The 22,289-nt window shown below is 39.3% G+C and overlaps 1 protein-coding gene across 2 annotated transcripts in view; it reads left to right on the top strand.

Moving 5' to 3' along the window:
- The window catches only part of LOC119556761 (integrin alpha-PS1), a 56,576-nt gene that overhangs the window by 32,739 nt on the left and 1,548 nt on the right, over window positions 1-22,289 (top strand). The window contains exons 2-8 of one of the 2 annotated variants that reach the window (XM_037869184.1): window positions 12,057-12,184; window positions 13,372-13,404; window positions 17,562-17,674; window positions 17,924-18,057; window positions 19,473-20,866; window positions 20,954-21,093; window positions 21,168-22,244. In XM_037869184.1, the coding sequence (XP_037725112.1) occupies window positions 12,057-12,184; window positions 13,372-13,404; window positions 17,562-17,674; window positions 17,924-18,057; window positions 19,473-20,866; window positions 20,954-21,093; window positions 21,168-22,244 (3,019 nt within the window). The remainder of the gene's footprint in view (window positions 1-12,056; window positions 12,185-13,371; window positions 13,405-17,561; window positions 17,675-17,923; window positions 18,058-19,472; window positions 20,867-20,953; window positions 21,094-21,167; window positions 22,245-22,289) is intronic. The other variant, XM_037869185.1, reaches the window with a different exon arrangement.

The raw sequence follows: 22,289 nt of genomic DNA, 5'->3' as shown, positions 1-22,289 counted from the left end.
GCCCACATGAGGCCAAAATAAAATGGAAATTTTTGAGAGAAAAAAAATTAAAAACCAGCCATAAATTATATGCTCATATTGCGGACTCTTCAATTAAAACTCATTAACATAATGGCCTAAAACAGCACTCGACTAACTGCTGCTGAATGTGACAAAAATAAAGCAATAACAGTGGCGGTGGTTTTTCGGTTTGGCAAGGGGTCGGGTCGCAAAGGGGGGTTGTCTGCCTTCAAAGTGAATTTACTTGTCAGTGTCGACGCGTGTAATTTATGCAAATTTTATGCGCACACCACCAAAAAGCAAAGCACCAAAAAAAAGAAAAAAAAAACAAATTTAACTACAGGCAGCGAAAAAGTGACAAAGACAGCGAAAAACAAGAAAATAAAAACATTTAACGCAACGCACGCAAATTTTTCCTTATTTTTTTGGGGTTTGTTTTGTTGCTATTTTGTTTTGGGGGCGGAGGGGTGTGTCGTTTTCATTTTAGTTTATGGCGACATAGTTCAAATTTATACGTCTTACAGCCCGCAGTTACAGCGAACGCACGAGAACACCCCTTTTTTGTGGGCCATTACAGTACAGTGATAACACAGCGATGTCATCGATCAAGCTCTGTTAGCCATATCTTATCACTCATTTGGTAATACTATCAGTTACAGAATAAAATAAAGTAATCACTGGCTATATGTTAAATTTGATGAGAACCCCAACTCTGTAAATTTATGCAAAAATACATATATTTAAAAATATGTTTGATTTTATACAGCAGATATTTTATTTATGCCTACATTTTTTATAAAGCAAATCGATTTAATTGATGTAGCAAAATCTATTAAGATATTGTAGGTAACAAACAATTTGTAATGGGTACATTACCATACATTTTTTATGATCAATATTAATCAGCTAATTTTTGCTTGTATAATTACATATCTATGTTTGTCTTGGCCAGGTCCCACTGTACTTGAATGAATGGCAACAAAAATGATGTCAAATTGTGACCTAAAATTGGGAAATCCTGGACCTTTTCATAAGAGTATCCTCTCTTTCTTTCGTCCCCCCTGTTTGCTTGTACCCATCTCCCCATCTCTTTCCCACTTGCCACTTTTCACCGTGTGTGGCCCCATATGTCAGTTCCTCTCGCTCACTCCTCAGTCTCTCTTTCTCTTTCGCTCTCTCTTAGGATTCTTTCAAATTAAAATCCAAAGCCAGACAAAAACATCACTAAATTATGAAAGAGACGACTCCAGAGTCTCGCTTCCCAGCTAAATACACAGAAAAAAATAGCTTGTAAGGTTGACTAAAATCATTAAAAATAAAACAAAAAGTGTCAATGATGTAATTGTAAAACCTCAGTTATAGATTCGTCTCAAAATACGTTTTATTTACTTAAACGTAACAAGATCCTAAACAAACATATAAATCTGAATTTCTGTCAGTGTCTTTTCTTCCTCTTCATCTGTTGCTGTTTGTAATTTACCTGCCGGCGAGTTGTTTTGTTTACCTATGCCGGCATTTCCCTCTTCACCGGCATTCGCTCACCTTTCCCCTGCCCGTTGTCCTTTGCTTTCGCCTTTCCATTCTCATTTGCCTCTCCTCTGCCTCCTCCTTTTTTACACAGAAAAAAAAAACGGTTTAAAATCATTTCATTACATTTAATCTTCATAAATAGGGCTAATATTATGGTTTTTTGAGGGAAATAGTTGAATTATTTTAAATTTATTTAATTTTCCTTGGCCATTTTAAAAATTAAACATTTAAGGTTTTCAGTTGTTAATATTTGTAATGTTTGTATAGTAATTTTTAACTTCATCATCGCCTTATACCTATTTTCTTTCTGTATGGGTCCTTCTTCAGTTGCCTTCCACTTAAACGTCATTGTCTCCAAGCCTTCTTCGCCTCTTCTTCAGATTCTTCTGGATATATGTATGCATGGACATATGCGTGTATTTGTTTATGGGGCGGCTTCGTCTTTGTCATGAAAGGATAATAAAAAACGAAATTATGTTTAAATATGGCCATGCCCCTCTATATCTTCATAGCCCCCTGCTCTTCACTCTCTTTTGGGGCATAGGCGTGTTAACATTTTTATTGTCGCCATGTCAGTTCCCATAAATGTGCCACACAACACCCGTATAAAGTAAAAGATATAGGTACAAGCCAGACCTGTTTCGGAACTTTCGTCTCCATATCCCTCGAAATCCTCACAGTGGAGGGTACACTCTGGGGAAAAACACCGTGCTAAAATCAAGAATAAACAGTCTTGATTTAAGAACTATTTCATGCTTTCCATTTTAAGACCTTTCGTACTGAAAAAGGTCTTTCTTTGATACCTTTTTTTAATTCAACAGAAATGTATTCCTATTCAAAAGCTAAAGAGGATACGCTAGCACATTTTAAAAAGGATAAATATTTTAAAAATACAATTACCAACATAAAAGGTGTCATTATTTATTTTGCTACCTAAAAATACAAGCATTATCGAATTATCGAATATCCCCCCTAAGATGATTATATCCAACAGGTTACGATCGATTAATTGACTTCGATTAAGAGAACCACACTATAATCTTTAATCAGTCTTCCGTATTCACTCTTTAAGGTCCATATCGCAAACAGTTAGAAATTAATTGGATTGCTTCCATTAACCGGCAAGCGATATTTATCGTTTGGTTTATCGAATTAATCAAGCTTCCCCATACTCTCTATTTTCCCCCTTTTTTAAAAACTCTTGATCTTTACAAGGCCTGCAGCAACAACAATTTGTTTACCAACAATTTATGAGCAGAGCAAGCAAAAGTCAAAAAGAGGGAGGCGAACAAGTACAGTCAAACTTCATTAGGTTGCATTTTCTGGAACTGGAATGATATGCCCACTTAAATAAAGTAGTTTTGATGTCCCAATTTGTAAAAATTACTTGTGAAACTAATAGATACGCATATAAAAAAGTATCTAAAATAAATGCGTGTTTTTTAGTTGAAGCTAAAGAGTTTTGACTGTAGGGATAAAGTCAGGCCTGAAGCTGCGCATGCGCATTTGCCAGAGACAAATTTCCGAACGCTGATCCAACCGCTTGACCTTGCCATCAATTCTCATAATGGAAATGGCTCGCGAGTTGGAGAAATGGAAATGAAACCGCTGGGCCGCTTTTCCAACAACAAAAAAAAAAACCAGAAAAACCAAATACAAAATGCGATAAGCTGCAAAGCCGCGGGCCAATTTGTGCTACTTGGGTTACGTTGACGGTTAAGGGGGCTATGGATCCCACAGTTGCACTGAAAAAAAATACGTTTAAGACTAATCTTTATTTGGTACCTTAAATATAATAAATAAACAAGAGATTAAAAAAAATATATAAAAACAGGAAGCTTTTAAAAATATATGCCCCACGTTGGGCGCCAATTTTTTTAATCAACTTAGCTTAGATACATTTTTTCCTGTGCAGATGGGCAAATGTATCGCTGGTGGGTTGGTGGTTTGGTTCGATGGGTAGCCGACTATCTGGGTAGGCGGTTAAGCGGGCTACCGCGGCAATTTAACGCTCCAGTGGTCACAAACACATGGAACCATATGTAGATCAGCGAGATATATACGTATTCAAGCAAACATCTGCATCTGTGTTGACCCACAATTAATCAGAGCCGCACAGCTGCGAACAACGCACGAATTTTGGGAAGAGTTATCAGTTAAGACTAGGCCCATCGGGGCTGCATTTCCTGCATCAATTTCCCATTTGGTTGGCCAAATTAACGAGCCGTGAGCGATGACCCAATCGAATGTGGAACGAGGTTGGCCCAATAAAATGCGCATTTTGCTGATTTTCCCAGACCGCTTTTTATTGCCTACCCTATTTTAATTTCAGCTTAAACTAGCTGATCATTAATGAAAGTTTGTATGAACACAAATTAGTTGTCAGCCCAAAAAAAAACAAAGAGACTGTAGGCGAATATTAATAATAACTATTATTATTCTAATTTGACCAAATTGTATTGTACTTCAGCATAGTATATATCTTTTGTACTCAAAATGCCCATTCAAATGGTAAAAAACCAAATGTTAGACATGTACTGTGATCTTAACTTGTTAAATCTGTTAATACAAAATAAAGAGACTTTTTTACCCCACAGGTTTTTCTGTGTACCGAACACATTTTGACCTGCTTAAAGAGTCATGGGAACTTTATTAAACTAAACATTCCAGCCCAACTTCTTATGATGATATGTTAAGTACTAAGACACGATTCCATTAATGTTTACGACCAAACGAGTATTTTATTCAGCGTTCTCTAAGGGTATGGAAGTGATTGAACAGATTGTTAAACGTATCGGTCTTCCTAATTTGCGTTTTTCCGCCTGCTTTTTTTTGGAAAGTTTCCGCACTTCTTGGCGGCGCCATCGAAGGCGTCATCAACTCGGCCAGATCCCCACTTTTTGTTTATTTCTGCCGTCTTGTTCTGCGATTTAATGGACACATTATGTTCTTGACCCGCAACGGAAACGCGTGCCTGCCTTCCATTATGGATTTAGATTTGGATTTGGATTTGGCTCTGTGCAAATTGAAACATCCGCGGATGTCAGCTAATGGGATCCGATATCTATAACCACGCTGCACAACAAAAGAAAAACAAATGATTAACCATCCAAAAAAAAAATAAAAAAACACACGAAAACCCTTGAGGGCCTTGGGTTCCCTACGGTTTTTGGGCATGACTTCATTCGGTCAAGAAATCTCCGCGTCTTTTTTTGGATATACGCATGATGGCGACACCTTGACATGCCACGCCCACCGAAACATCGCCGCCCAGAAAATGTATGACTTAACCAAATCCCATCAAATTATGCGCATTCGGTGACTGCCCGTCTTGAATTTTAAGCCGCGGCGACCCCTCAAATGAAAAAAAAAAAAACAGAAAAAACTCCCCATCAAAATGAAAGAAAACCCGAAAACCGACAAATTTATTGAAGTATGTTTTTCGCTGTTGTTTGTCGGATGTATTTTGTAGTTTCAGAAGTGACAAATCTCTCGGGTTATTGGGTTGGGTTAGGTTACGTCGTGTTGAGGGATCCGATGATTCGAATAATATGCAGCGGCATAAGTGGGGGCGATGAAAGGGAGTGCCACATATGGGGTTGAGTTTATAGGAATAATACGAAATCAGATGCCTTGAAATGTACGAGAACGAAATATGAAGAATGAATCCTCAAACTTTAGTGCCATAATGGCATGAAATATATGCTTTCTGAGAATAAATTGGCATGGGAAATCTTTAATTAAAATTATACAAGACTAAAAGGGAAATAAAATAAATAACACAAGTCGAATATGAAAAATATCATATAATATGAAATGAAATACCGAAATCAGAAACTAGGCATATTTGTTTTGTTGTTTACCTTAAAACCTGAAGTGCTCTATAAAGTTTTTATATGTTTTCTTCCTTCCATTGCTGATACTCTCTGTATCAAGGCCCCACAAATATGCTTTCTGAGAATAAATTGGCATGGGAAATCTTTAATAAAACTTATACAAAACTAAGAGGGAAATAAAATAAATAATACAAGTCTAATATGAAAAATATCATTTAATAATAATATGATATACAGAAATCATAAACTAGGCATATTCGTTTTGTTTTTTACTTTAAAACCTGAAATGCTCTAAAAAGTTTCTATATAATTTCAGAGTTTCAGAGCCCCAAACATATGCTTTCTAAGAAAAAAGTGGCATGGGAAATCTTTAATAAAAATAATACAAAACTAAGATGGAAATAAAATAGATAATAAAACTGGAATATGAAAAATATCATATAATAATAATATGATATACTGGAATCAGAAACCAGGCATATTTCTTTTGTTTTTTACTTTAAAAACTGAAATGCTCTATATAGTTTCTATACATTTTCATCCATCCATTGCTGAAACTCTCTGTTCCAGTGCCCCAAAAAAAAACACAAGCTTGATGGATGACTTTGACATTGAGCCCGTGGTGCGAGTGTCAATAGTCATCGCCGAGTTGTCGACTTAATGCGCAAATTGAATTAGGCAATGGTAATTCGGTTGCTTCTGTTGCTATTGCTGCCGGCTTTTCGAATGTGTAATTTGATTTTGGTTACTTTGGCTGTCAGTTTACAGGCGCCCAAAGCCGAACCCAGTGAGTGGGCAATCGACAATCGACAATGGACAATGGCATTCCAATTTGACGCAAATGCTGCATAGGCAGCCGGTTGAACACAGCCTCACTTTAAAGACTTTGCAGTATGTGGTGTTTCCCTCTGCTTTTCAAGACAGCTGCAGGTAAACGACACCGCATGTCGCCTATCTTCGATTCCGATCGGACAGGTAACAAGAGTTCAGGTAGAGAACTCCTCATCCTACAGCGATAACTTCATCCTGTCACAGCAGGAAGTATCCTGCGAATCACGCATCCCACTCTCCGGCGATTTACCCTTAAGAACACAAGAAAATAGAGAGGCATGGAGCGGGACGTGTCTAACGCCGATTGGCCTACGGGCATAATTAGGCCCGAATAACATCACCTGGCAACACCTCAGCACAATCGGCACAATCACCTCGGGGCAAATACCGCATGGCAAATATAGGATTATAAATACGCGATAAACCGCAAAACTCACTGGAAAAAAATAAAACTAAAAAATCTACAATGTTTTAATACAAAATCAATAGATAAGGCTCGAAACCATTTCTCAAGACCAAAGAAAACAGACTGAAAATCAAATATTTACTTTAAAAAGTACGATATGTATAACCAGAATATTAAAACAACAGAAGAAATAGATTTTATTTTATATTATATTAGAGTTTTCAGCATATTTTAATAGCATGAATAAGAAATAAAAACTCTAGCAACACAAGTTCCCTTCAGTTTTTCAGAGCGATTGTAATTGGTAGCACTCTCATCTTATCGCACTGGCGCCATAAGATTAGTTTTCCAAGTAATACACCCCGACCGAATGCGAAATCGGAACGGCATTCGATGTCCGGAAACAGATCGATCCTAGAAGAGGGTGCTCTCCAGACAGATGAGACATCCCATCCACATAACCATACATATATACCATCTTTGTCCCCAGCAGATCCATAAATATTTACACCGCCAAGAGAGAGGGTTCACAGGGGTCACGGGGAGACGAAAATGAATTGAATTTTTGTGGCTGCTTTGAGGGCAGACAAATGATAATAAATAAATATGCTGAGGAGTGGAGTTGAGTCGATGCTGCACCACTTAAAGATATAGTATTTGGGGATTGGGCGAGGGCGAACACTTGGTAACACTTGTGATAATCATGACTAATAAGATACACAAACATCGGAACGAGTCTGAGCAACCGAAAAATACTGAAAAGAAGGCAAACACAGCTGGACCAGAAAGGGGCACCCAAGGCAGACAACAAAGTACTGACAATTCTGGCAAATGCAATTCGGGGAGTTCTTCAGTTGGAAGGGGGTTACGAAAATAAGTCTGGGGATAAGCTCATTTAGATGGCAACAAAAATCGAAGGGTGAGCAAGTGGAACCAAAACTGGAATCCGAGCGATGAATATTTGATGATATATTTTATGAGACAAACAATTTCCAAGTTTATTATTAAAAATAAATGGTATTACATATAAACTATACATAATATAGTTTACAATAGAAACAAGTACCTAAAAATGTACTTAAACCAACTTACTGGGTTTTTATATTTACAATCCCATGATGTTCTTTTTCTATTCATAAGAAAGAAATTCTAATTTGTCTCCCAAAAGACTTGATTATTTTCTTTATTAAAAAATACCCATATTTTCTACGATGAAAACAGCTCTACTACTCTTTTCTTACCCCATCCACTCCGCATAAGTAATAATTGAATTTTTCTATTAGAGTCAAGACATAAAGGGATTGCCTGCCTTCGCCCTACTTCGTTTTTTATTCAATCAAACAATCAAATTCTTACAAGAGGCTCTTAAGCTGCGGGTGTTGGGAGGGGTTGCAAATAGAGATGGCTGCATTCTATGGGTTATAGGAGGGGTTGACTTGCAGGGGAGTTGGTAAAAAAAAGCCACTTGAAAGGGTTTTCGAGACCCCGGCAATTGAGGCGACACGCGCGACGCCTTAAAGCGGCAATTAATGTTCAAATTTAATTAAATGCATTCTAAGTCGTCGTCGCCAATGCACCACTGCCATCACTCCCCACCCCTCAATGCACTATACCCTTTCGATCCAGACCCAGATCCACCACCATAAGCTAAGGCTAGAGGTTCAGCGTCATCAGATTTTAATTGCACACGCACCAGCAAGTGGAGCAGTCTCTACACAGAGAAAAAATAGCACTACAGTATTTTATTTAGTGTATATTTTGTAGCATTAGATATTTTTAATAAATAAATTATATAACTACGTCAAACAAACGACGTATATTAATAAAAATATAATTGGCTTAAGCAATTTTGTATATAGAAAACAATATATAATAATATATATAATATATAATATAATATAATAAAACCAAATCTTTTTTCAAAATCCATTTAAATTTTCTTTTAAATATACTGCTAGAGTTTTTCTATATAATATTCTGTGATTACAATAAAAGAAAAGTGCATATTTAGTGGCTCAGTGTTTTTTATGTGCTCTTATTTGTTCGATTCTACGATAATTGAGGGGATCAATCCCCAGTCTAAGCCCCCTTTGCCCGCTAATTGATAAGCTAAGTGGCAAGTGCCATAAATGAGAGAAAAAAAACCAACTCGCTCCAGAATCCAGAAAGCAGCCCTAAAAAATCAAATAGCTTCGTTTTCCAACTCCACCGCCGCCCACTTTACAATGCCGTCTCCACGAAATCGAAATTCCAGCTAGATCATTAGGGCTGTTTTATGGACTTGGGCCGTGTCAAAAGATTTACAGCCAGCGGCGTTTGGTGACCAGATTTATGTGACTCGTGTTTTATATTCCTTACCAAGTGTCCCTATTACCTGGGGAAAATGCAGGCACCTGCTAAATGAGCACAGCATCAGCAGTCCAAACAAGCCGAGCCGAGAAAAAGAGAGACATTGGACCGGGTCAAAAGCAAAGCCGGCCATAAAACCAACGAAAATGAGACAGGGTCAGGTCAGGTCGGTGGGTCTAGTCTGTTTCAAGTCTGTTGCAATCCGAGTGTCAGCCTTAATGACCACAAGACAAACACGTGAAAATTATGGGAAAACGAAGGAGAGAGCAGGTCTTAACCCGGCTTGAAAGTCGGACTGGGTTTGATCTAGTTTTCTGTTTTTGGGGGGAAGTTCACAGGGAACAGGTTCCTCGTTGTTTCCTCATAATCTTTAATTTAAACATATGTATGTAGTTTTTGGAATCTCGGAACGGGGGTTACATCACTAAAATGAACAAGAAATCGCGATACATATGTATTTCGATTATTAAGTGATCCTAAACTAATTTTGTATTAACCCCTTTTTTCTGTCTATTAAATGTTTAATTTTTGGAGAGTGTGGGTATTTTTACAACCAATTAACTCAGTTCCGGAGATTTAGAATGATTTATACTATGCAATGATAAGTTATTTTTATGGCTATTGCTCAAATTAAATTACTCAATATCTGTATTTCAACTATTTATCTAAAGATGATTAATATAGTTTAAATCCAATGCTGCATGAGAGTTTCACTCATAACTTTGTTAAAGTATTCATTTTCTAGTTAAGACTTGTTTTTAATAATCTTCTGATCACTCTTGCCTTTAAATACCCAAAGTTACTAAATTTAATAGTAACTTGTGTGGTTTTAGGACCGTCAAACAGGCAAATGTGTCAATTGTGAGGCGACAAAAGCGATAACTTGGAGAACGCCCATAAGCAGCGGCTCCTTCTCCTGAATTCTTTTTTTTTTTTTTGCACCACCTACACCCAACACACCCAGCACCACCCCCGCTACGCCCCTCGCCCATTGTCATGGGCAATTTGGCCACCAGTTTTGCCTTTGGGCACTTAAAGATTTCTTTTATTTTCGATTTTTCTTCGGATTTTCTGTTGCTGTTGCTGCTGTGACGGTTGATGGCTGAGGTTTGATGCACAGAAAAAAATAATTGATTCATTTAAATCTTAAAAATATTGAATTAATAAATATACCCATCAATATTTGAAATAAAATAGATTATATTATTTCAATATCACAGAAAAATTTGAAGATACAGCTTATAATTCCAAATTAAATGATTGGGGTATGAGTTCGATGCCCACCGCTTAGCAGTACATTTTTATTTTTAGCCAGTTTTATAAACCTTTTTTTTGTATTGTAGTACAACATTAACATTAATTGAAATTCCAGAAAAAAGACAGAGGTGTGAGTTCGATTCCCACCGCTTAGCAGTACATTTTTATCTTTTGTCAGTTTTATAGACAATTTTTTTATTATTTAATAAAACATTAACATTAATTGAAATTTTGTATATGTATCTGTATAACTACACATGCTTTGAAGTCCTTTAAATTGTTTTCCCTGTGTATGGGTCTTTGGTGGTGTGTAGGTGCCACTTAATGGCCGCCATAAACCCAATCCTCGCCTTCGTGTTTTGCAGTTGTCGTACATGCAATTTCAGCTGTTGTTGTCGCAGAAGTTGCAGTTGTTGCTGCAGCAGTTGTTGCACGTTGCATGTTGCTGTTGTTGCTGTGGGTTATGGCTGAGCTTACGGCTGCAGGATAATGAACATTCATGTTAAACACGTTAAGCGAGCGAACGTGGGTGTTTTTTATTTCGGTTTTTTTTATTTTGTTGGTTTTTTTTTTGGCAATTTAGCCACCCCCTTTTTGCCGGCCCTACTTTGTTGCCATTTAGCCAGCTTTTTTGCCATGTTTTCGATGCCTTTTGGCGAAGTTTGGCCTGAGAAATGTCTTTCCTCTCGTAGTTTTCATGCATCGGCAATTAGCCTTTTTTTAGTATTTCTGTGTCATATATTTTCATATTTACTTGCTTTAATTTTAATGTTTATTATACCTTTTTGTCTGCTTATATGTTATTTGGGCCTTAAAATTGTTTTCCAACTTTCTTTATCATATTTGCTTCACTCAGTCTGTACTGCTCAGATATATGTACTTGTAGTCTTTCAAATTTTCTTTTGATTAACTAGAATCCCATTATTCTATAAGATTCTTAGCCCTTTTCGCCACAATTTTTCAACACATCCTGCTGGGATTTTTTCGCTACTCCCTGTCAATTTGACTGCTCATTAGCGAAATCTTTCGTGCAGTCGCACCCAGGCCCCTAAAGACCCCTTCACGAATCTACACCCACCCATTGCACACGTTTATCACCCGGAGTAATTACATTTCGGCAGGGCCAAGCCCCGAAAATATAAAAATCCAAAGAGCCAACTCAAGTGCATTGAACCAAGTCGCAATTGTCGCTGAGTTTGAGTTGAACCCACCTGAAAATCGATTACCATTCGGAGCCAAAGTGGCGACCCGCAATTAGTCGATAGCCATGGCTCTATATGTAACTATAACCCAGCAGATCCGAAGTGCGACTGACCGCAGATCGCTTGTCTTGGGAGGTTTTTGTGGTTGGCTCAGCTTACCAACACTTTAAGCTCTAAAATACACATGAGCACAGACAAGCTGGCAGGTGTTTCGCATTTAAATTCTGTAATTTCCAACTTGGGCGGAAATCAAAAATATCATGTTAGTGTTAAAGTCTACAAAATGTTGCTGAAGCGGAATATCTAATGTATATAATCTAAAGTATCAGCCAACTGTACAAGTCCACAAAATTTGGCATTGATAAATGCCTAAATACATATTGATTGAATGATTATGATAAAACGTAGATTGTTAGAAGAAGTTTAAACTCATAAAGCCATGCTGGCTGTATTACGATGCAGTTATCATTTACAATTTAAATCGTTTATAGATCTTTGAATAAGATCATTGATTGATGATGATATGATGGGTTCTTTGGTGCACAATGATTACTATAACATATACATTAATAGTTTAGAAGATCTTAGACATTATTTTTCTTTAAAATATAATTTTGTAATCTCTATTTTTCATTAATTTTTCAGTGTTCTTGTGGGAGCCCCACTGGATCAAAATCGACAGCCAAACACCTCACACTCTGGCGCCCTCTGGCGGTGTCCCATGACACAAAGCTTCAGTGACTGCGAACAAGTGATCACCGATGGCAGGCGATGTAAGTGAATCATGTCTAAGATGGTTAAAAACTAACTAGTCATAGTCATAGATATAATAAAACTTTTGCTCACATCTTAAGTTCCTAGGTTTTTATTTTTAGTACGAGTCAAAATTAAAAATGATTAGAGAGTACGTAAATAATCTCAAGTTAGTCGATAACTCCTAACCAAGCTTTGGTATCTGTACCCCTTTTATTTTCTACTCTAAGCCTGTATCCACATTGTCCCATTGGTGAAGGTTGATTGGTGTTTGCCAGTCTCAGGTATTCATAAATGTAAATGCCCGCCTCTAGACCTAGTTATAGTCGTAGAATGTCCGGTTGCGTGGTAACCCCGCTAATCCTGAATCCCGCTCCCAACTGCCAAGTGACTAACCGGAGTGTCAAAGGGTCAAGGGTCAACCAGGCCAAGCCAATCTAACTGATTAGCAATTTTAGTTTACCCCAATCTTCATTTAAATCCCGATTTAGTCTGCGAGTTGTACAAAAACGAATGCGAAATGCTGTACAAAGATCTGTGACTAAACATATCTAACATGTAATCAAACTCTTTTGCTTTTAATTTTAAGTAGGAGGGAATGCTGTGATCGATAACCAGGCGACATTGCAAGTGATTATTTCGATACATCATTAGAAATCAAAATTTAATTTTCTCAAATCAATATGGCCACAAAAATTTAGAGTGATCAATACCCCGTTTATTTAATGGGTTTTCTTATCGAAAATTTGTTCATTCGTTCTTATCGATCATTTGTGAATCGTACGATTAACTAACAAAGCGATCAGTCCTTAAATCGTTCGTTCACATGATGAGCACACATTTTAATTACTCGTATTTACTCGTATTATCCTCTAGTACCTACTGTATAGATACCCATATTTGTACTAGCATCTTATTCAAAATATAAAACACAAATAATGTCGAAAACTACATTTAATTTAATTTTTAATTATTTGATATTTCTTTCTCTTTTTTCTTTCTTATGTTTTTATTTTCCCTTCTCTTCCCCATTATCTATTTGGTTCCGCCAAAATCCAAATTCGTATTCGGTGCGCATAACTGGGAAATTCATTTGTGTCTCTGCCTCAACCTGAAATCCTAACTCGCCCAAATCCAACTATCCAAAATTACTGACAAATCTTTTCGATATTTGCCATTCGATAAATCGAACGATCGAATCCCTTAGCGAACGGAACGTATGAGATTCAATTAAATAAGAGTAAGTGGTTTTGGGTGCTTTAATTGTTGTATTGCCCACCAAAAACCGATCCCAATTACCCGATTCCCGATCAAGGATCGCGCATCTCATTGCAACCGCTAACACCCATTCAGTATTCAATCGACCTATAAATATATAACCAGTATGCCGTAATCAGTTTCCATACCTTTGATTTGCGCTTTGATTCGTTCACTTACTTATTTGATTTTGTGTTGATTTAACCCCGGCATTAAACATACTTTCGATTCAGTGCACCCATTCACGAATTCCAATCCCAAAAAGTAAATAAATGGATGGTGCATACATATTATATATATTTTGCAAATCTTGAATATCTGCAATCACCAAATGTACAGTCACGCACGCATGCCTATGGCCGCCATATTGCTTTCCCCTGCCTCCCTCTATTTTTTTCTGCCTCTCACTCTTACTTTAACTGTTACTTTTACTGACCTACCACGCATGCGCGCACTAATTGCAATCAGATATAATATATGTATGTACCTATGAAACTTGACTAAAATTACACATCTAGTTGTGGAAATACACATATGTATAGATATTTTGATATAAACATGCTTTACTATTATATTATTATTATTATTATTTATAACAACTTCCGAAATATCACATATGAATCAATTGTTCGCCGATATAACTGGTAATGATCTTTCTCATATCAACGACATATAATAAAGTCACATCACTGTTTTGACCTAGTAAGTGTTATTCAACCTCTTGTAAGATTGATTAATAAGCTTTTATCAGGCTTATACAATTACTAACTGCTTAAACTTGACGTCGCAAGAAGCATTTAGGGTTCTTTCATAAATGAAGAGTGATAAGTAAATATATGCTATAACATTTGTCGTTCAATCGATAACAATCTAGACCAACACTTGAAAAATATGATATCATAAACTGTCATAGAAAAGTCAGGATGCCTTTGGTATTGACAAAACTTTAAGTCTACAATGACCACATATGTATGTTTCCCTAGAGCCCGTTGTAAATAAATATAACCCATACTTACATCCCGCTATCCAGTTTAGCTTAAAATAATTACAAGCGAAAATATACGATAGCATTTTCCAGTTTTGTGTTTGGGGCCTTTTGCACGCTCCGATTCCAGCGACAACTTCATTATCGCCGTCACATGTTAACCATTTCCTTTAGCATGCCCCAACTGATTCTCGGAATTTTCACTCAATAGCAAGGGGAAAATATGGGGAAAGGGGTCTCTCGAAAAATCCCAAAGCCCCTTAAACGTGGCTTCACATTTTCGGCGGCTTCAATTGGCGACTCATTTAGCGCTAATTATAAAGCCCTGACAACTGGGTTCTTCACTTAACACCCTAGTAGAGGGTGTCATATGTTTTTCCAGAAACTCGCAATGCAGTGACATAAAGAATTGCGTCACTTAAAAATAAATATAGAATACAAATGTAACCCATTTTTAAATATTATTTAAAAAACTTTCCCAGCTGTATTACTTCAGTGCTTTTGCATAAAAACATACACCATTATGAGGTATCATTTTTAGGAACCAAAAAGGAATTTGTTTTTAAAGGGTATTCAGTATTGTTGCAGCCTTGACTCGTGAGTAAATCCATTTGCGCTTTTACCCTGCTGGGTGTTTATGGCCCCCCTTGTCACCCGAGTGTTAATATGGAACTGGGTCGGCTGCATTTTTTTGCCGCTGTGACCGGGGTTCTTCAGTCGCTTCTTCTTCCTCCACTTCTTTTTCTTCTTCTTTGCTCTTTTGGCAATCAGAGCGTGGCCGTTTCAAGAAGAAGCATCTAAAAAAAATCTAAAAAACCTACAAAAGACGGAGAAGTGGGCTTTGCCAACGGTGCCGCCCAAGAACGTGACAAATTTCTCAAACTATGAGCACAGAAAAATACCAAAACGAAAAGCAGAACAACGGCTACACGAAAACAAAATGTACATTAAAGCTAGAAATTGTTTTACTGAAAATCAAAGAAACAAATGCCATTCTTTTAAATATTACTGTTATCTTAAAATTTTGTTGTTTAGAATATTAATTTTATAGATTTAAGATATATACCCAAGAGATCTTAAAAGTTAGGAAGCAATATTAATATATGTTTAAATCCTCAGCCATCACCAAAAATATGCATAGTTTGGGTATAGTTTTTCTTAAAGATCTAAAACCTTTTCAAATATATATTCGTTGACGTTATGATTTAAAAACTAAAATATTTTCTTGTTGTGTATGAATGAAATGCAAAACAAATGTTGGCAATGGCATAAAAATAACTGCACATTGTAAAAAATACAGCGCATATGCGAATTCTTGAGCAAAAATAGCTCTGCATTTTCGAGGGGCGAGAAAGAGGGCGGTTAAAGAGTGGGTTTTTGGGTGCGGTTTGGTTATATTACTGCACATTACCCATCCACCCTATTTTCCGGCATAATTACCTTCAGAAGTCCGAATTCTTTTGGACTCTAACCAATGTAAGAAACGCAGAAAAGGGGGAAATTGCTGAGAAAAAAAGTGGAAAGGGGGAGTGACGGTGGGCGACTCGTCCAGCTGCGCGACTTTCACTGCGCAGGCGCGACAGACGGGCGCGTTTTAAAACGCGTCAAACCCGTCAAGAACGACCCACGCCCCATGGCAACCGAAAAATATACGAAAAGAAAACGCTACAGCGAAAGAAATTATGATTCATTAAATACTAATGTTCAAATTTGAATTAATGGATTTATTACCTATTACCTTTGTAAAGATCTTAGAAAGAATGGGTTTCATTGTAGAAATTGATTGAGATTATTTATAAACATTATTAACAGAATTGGAATTTACATACAATTTTTAAAAAATTGTTTAATTTTGAAATTGAGTTGGAATATATGTAACGATCTTAAAGTATTGAAATATTTTTTCTGTGCACTACAACTCGCCCTCTCTCCTTCTCTCTTTTTCTGTCCCTCTCGCAAGTGTAATAATCATTTATCATTTTTCAACACTTTGATGCTTTAAAATGCATTCTAAATCAATTTCGTTCGGCTCTCTCTCGTTCGCGGCTGCGCTTTCCATTTTTGTTTTCCCGCTCTTTTGCTTCGTTTCATGCTTCGTTTAATCAACAATTTTTTGTTTACCTCCCCCTTCCCTCTTTTTTTTCCTCTTTGTGCAACTTGCCGCCAACGTTAAAAAATAATAATAATAAAAAATCATGTTGCCTGAGAATCAGCTGTAAATAATTGAATTGTTGAAAGTTCGAAGTCGGTTTTAATTTGCATTTAACTGCTTTCGTTTCAATTTCGATTTTCAGTTCGAGTTAAACGCTGGGGTGGACCTTTTAACCTAAATTAAATCATAAAGCTTGTATATTACTTTTCCCGAGGCACTATCACATCTACCGAGGAAGAGAACAATATTTTAGTATATACATACGATTAAAACAATTTTACATTTTTGTATTATACCAAATTTATATAGTCACTTATGAACATTACATAAATCATCTTCTGCAAATACATATCTAAGAAAAATTCTTTAAAATTGTTGGTAAAATAACAAACCCATCTTTGTATGTGCATAGGTTCAAATTTAATCCAACATCAACAGGTACACATAAATATTTTTAAATCTAAAAAATCATAAATGTAAATCATATTGATTCCATCGGTCTAACATAATTTTCAATTTAATGAAATAGGGACCAATTAGTTCCATAATGTGAGCAAAAAATATAATTTTATTTTAAAACTAAAAAGACTCATTAAAAATGCTGCCCCATGCATATATATCTTTAAAAAACATCAAGGTCCACCCTACTGTACATATGTACGTATGTAAATTCTGTGAATGATTACTGTTGTTTTACCATGTGTATATAAATATACATAGATGTATACTGTTGATAATGCATACTACTCTTAGTTTTTTAAAGTTATTAATTATTATTACCGTTATTGTTGTTGTTGCTGTTATATTATTGTTGTTGCTGACATGCACACACACACACACACATTTGTAAGCACACGCACACGAAGACACAATCACACACACGATCACAAGTTGCAAATCTTTTTTGGCAATTTCTAACATTGGTATATCTCTCTGCACTCTCTTTCTTTCGTCTGCGATCTGCACAATTCTCCGTTCTCCGAATTCTCCGTTCTTCGCTCAGCTTTCGATAGCGAAATCCTCTCACCACCCGGTAATGATGAGATCAAGGAGGACCAATGGATGGGCGTTACGGTGCGATCTAGTCCCCTGCAAGCCAACGGATCCGGAGGAAAGGTGAGTTACTAATATCCTTAGAACCAAAAAACCTAGGATTATAAATTAAAGTACAAAGATCATTAAACATTCACCAATATCATTTTAAGATATAAACTCTTATGATCGGTTAAAATCTTTTCAAATTCTTACGATCGAATGGTATACAATATTTCTTAACATTATTATTATATTATTGTTCTTAAATATTTCCACATATAGATATATTTATAAAACCCATTTGTCTAATAAATCTTTATAATGCAACAGGTGGTCGTATGCGCCCATCGCTATATGTACATCGTTCGGGAGAATCGCTATGGCCAGGGTCTCTGCTATCTACTGACAAACGATCTGCAGTTCGAAGAGGTGCACGAACCCTGCAAGGGACGACCTGTGCAAAGGTGAGTAACTTGGCTCTAAAGACTGAAGATGATCAAGGAACTTAAGAGGTTTCATATTTCTGTTTGGAAGAATTTGCTTATTTAATATGAAACCTCTATAAGTGGGCTACTAATGAGGACTGGTAAAAACCTTTTAAAGCATTCTAGAATGGATTATAAGAAAGGAGACAAGTGAACAATGAAAAAGTGTGGTATTTCTGCTATTTAAGTCTATACTTTTAGGATCTCAGCATATGATATGTATATCTTTTAGGCTAAGATATTTCGAGTAAGGAGTTAATGGCAAAACTTGGTTACCACCAAGAAATATCAGGTTGAGGTCATCATAACATTCTATTCCGCCTTCCTCTTAGTTGACAAGGGTCAGTTGTTTTATTTATTCCTGGCAGGGAAACGAAAGACAAAAATGGAAAAGTGTCAAGGTGAATTATCTCCAGCGGTGAATATTGCGGGGGTGTTTCGCCCAATTAGCATTCAGCGTGTGTGGCATTGAGTGGGGGGGGGGGGGGAGGGGGTGTTCTACAGAGGTCGGGGATGGGCCACTTCAAGTGTGACACCGATGACGTCGTTGCAGGCTAAAAACGCACACTCATAAAGGTGAAATTTAATTTATTTAAATGACAGGAGCACTGGGAAGGAGAACTTTGGGAGTCCCACACCCATATGATGACCAAAATCAAGGAGCGGTTGGGAAAGGGGGGTCAAAGGTGGCCGTGTGGTGGGGGGGGAGGTTTCTGAAGGCCTGTCATCATTCTGAATATGCAATTTTTCATCGAGCTGGAAGTCGCGTGTCCAAACTCGATTCGTAAAGAGGCAGGGGTGTAAAATATAAAATATAATAGGAAAAAACAAATGGCTGGAAAGAGGTAAAAAACAGAAGGAAGTTCGAAGGACGGTCAACAGGCAAATGTTGACCCTGGTCATCCATTAATGTCCGACGCACAACTCCATTCGGGAATAGCCAAATGGCGGGGAAATAAAGATACGCGAAAGAGTCCCTTTGTTGACTATGGTCATCTATTAATGTCCCAGTTCGTGAATATCCTTAGTCATTGGGGTTATGTGAAAATGGACATGAAATGTCCTTGGAAAACAGTCATTAATAAAGAATTAACTGAAATATAAGTGCTATATATCTTCATTTAAGTTGCTTCAAATATAATAGAAATAAAATGTACTTATAAATCAAAAGTTAAGGGATAAATAAATAAATCTCTTAAAGGCTCTTGAATTTATTACAATAATGTCTAGTTATTATCTTGAAAACTAATGATTTTTGATGTGTCAAATAAAAATAGAGATATCTGAGAGTTAGGAGCAACTAAAACCATGATGTATGAAAAAGAATTAGAATAAGGTACATGGATGATAATGATCGTAACCTCCTAACCATCCCAACTTGATCTTACTCCCAGACAACACGAGGATTACGGACTGTGCCAGGCGGGAACATCGGCTGCTCTTTTGGACGATGACACAATGGTGTTGGGTTCCCCCGGACCGTACACGTGGCGCGGATCCATCTGGGTGACCCAGGTGGGCGGAGAGTACCTGCAGCGCGACAAGACGACCTACTACAATGATCACTCGGACACCACGTCAAAGGTGGAGAAGTACAGCTACCTGGGCATGTCGGTGACCGGCGGCCGATTCTTTGGCCAAATGTCGTATGCGGCTGGAGCTCCGCGTTCCCAAGGCCACGGCCAAGTGCTAATCTTCGACAAGTCCACCAATAATCCGATTCCAGTCCACTTGACGCTGGATGGTGAGCAATTCGGCTCGAGTTTTGGCTACGAACTGGCCACAGCCGATGTGAATGGCGATCATCGACCCGATTTGATAGTGGCAGCTCCTCTGTACTTCACCAAGTCGGAGGGTGGAGCCGTGTACGTATACCAGAATGACCGGGATACGCTGCCCCTGAAGTACACGCTCAAGTTGACGGGTGCGCTGGAGAGTCGTTTTGGCCTGGCCTTGGCCAATATCGGGGACCTGAACAAGGATAACTGCGAGGATCTGGCTGTGGGAGCTCCGTACGAGGGCAACGGTGTGGTCTACATCTACTTGGGCTCCAGCCAGGGATTGAATGCCAAGCCAGCCCAAAAGATTCAGGCCTCGGAACTGGGTGGCATCCTACCCACTGGCCAGCCGATTCGCACATTTGGCATCTCGATATCAGGGAATACGGACCTGGATGACAACTCCTATCCGGATGTGGTGATTGGAGCGTTCAACTCCTCGGCAGCGGTCATCCTGCTGGCCAGACCCATCATCAGCATCCAGACGAATGTGATCCGCGACCAGCTGCGCAACATGGATCCCAACAAGCCGGGCTGCCTCGCTGACCCCGCCAGCAATCTCACCTGCTTCACCTTCGAGGCCTGCTGCAGCATCGATCCGTACGACGAGAAGAGCAAGGAACTCCTGCTGTCCTACAGCGTCGAGACGGAGACCTTCGATCACCTGAAGAAGTTCTCGCGGATCTTCTTCGATCGGGACAACAAGCGGAGCAATGTGCTCAGCCGGAATGTGACGGTGCAGACGGACGGCAGGATGCACTGCCAGTCGATCACGGGTTACATCAAGGCAAATACCCGAGATATCCAGACACCGGTCCGCTTCCGATTGAAGTACTCTCTGGTGGAACCGCCACTGGCCGCCTCCGCCTTGGTACGTCTCAATCCCATATTGGACCAGACCCAGGCGCATATCGACTTCGAGGGCACCTTCCAGAAGGACTGCGGCGATGATGATCTCTGCGAGAGCAACCTGGTCATCCGGGCGGAACCGAACATCACACAGTCCTCGGGTGAGTTGGGGTTTGTCTATCCCTTGGAGGACCAACCTCTCTAGCGCCTCCTTGTAACCCTTGCTCACTCTTTCATTCACCCTCTAGGCAACGATTACACCTTGATTCTGGATGAAACCGAATTGGAGGTCCGCATTAATGTGAGCAATCTGGCGGATTCCGCCTACGAGGCTCAGTTGTTCGTCGTCCATCAGGCGGGAGTGTCTTATGTGGCCACCAAGAAGCCGGTAAGTGCCAACCAGGAAAGTCTTCGATTCGCCAAAGACTCTACCCCACCTCTATCTTTTCTTGTAACCCCCAGACGAATGCCACCTGCAATAGCTACAACACCACCCTGGTCGCCTGCAGTCTGGGTAATCCCATGCTGCGTGGCACCACCACTTTCGTGACCATACGCTTCCAACCGAAGGGACTGGAGCCCAGCGAGAAGACCATGCTGTTCCACATCTTTGCCAACACCACCTCCAAGTTGGTGGGACCCGAGCGCCCCGAAAGGGATCTTGTGGTCCATGTGGTGCGTCGAGCGAAGCTGAACTTCCGCGGTTGGGCCATACCCGAGCAGAGTTTCTACAGTGGATCGAGTGGGGCGGCTAGTACATCTGCCGGCACCGCCGTCTCCGAGATCGAGGGTCACGGTCCCATGGGAATGGACGATGTGGGCTCGCAGGTGCATCACATGTTCACCATCTTCAACGAAGGACCCTCCACGGCGCCAAAGGTCCAAATGGTCATCCATTGGCCGTACTCACTGTACAGCGATCCCCAGAGCGGGCGACAGGTTCAGTATCTGCTCTATCTGGAGCAGATACCCACCGTGGAGGTTAGCCAGGGCGAGTGCCATGTGGCCAAGGAGTTTGTCAATCCCCTGAACTTGGCCAGTGGTTCGAGGGAGAATCCGGCCTACCTGAGTGCCCCGGCCCAGATGCGGATGTTTCCCTCGCAGTCCCGTCACCCGTACAACAAGAGTGCGATCCACTCGCAGCGCTCCTACTATTCCAGCAGCCATCGGGAGGATCATGCGGAGGACTCGCATGCATCCCGGAATCGGGTGCGTCGCAATTTCCTGGAACGTGTCACCCGCCTGGAGAGGCTTATGTACGATCCCGAGAGCGGCAATGCGGCGGGAACCAGTGGCAAAAAGCAGGACATCGTCGAGCTGGACTGCAACAAGGGCACAACGAACTGTGTGCGCATCGAGTGCGATATCCTGAACATGCCCGCCCTATCCGAGGCCCAGGTGGTGGTCAAGGCCCGCCTGTGGAACTCCACGCTGGTCAGCGAGTATCCCCGCGTGGAGCGGGTCAGGATCTTCTCTACGGCCACAGCCCAAATACCCGAGGACTATGGCGTCGAGGTGATGGAGCACAACAACATTGAGGTGAGCTCTTAAAAAAGTTGACGAGATTAAGGAATTATTTATAAC

This window comes from Drosophila subpulchrella, chromosome X (assembly GCF_014743375.2).
Source record: "Drosophila subpulchrella strain 33 F10 #4 breed RU33 chromosome X, RU_Dsub_v1.1 Primary Assembly, whole genome shotgun sequence".
NCBI classification, from domain to species: Eukaryota; Metazoa; Arthropoda; class Insecta; order Diptera; family Drosophilidae; genus Drosophila; species Drosophila subpulchrella.
Note: the sequence above shows the minus strand (reverse complement) of the source record. Positions and strands in the feature narration are given on the sequence as shown.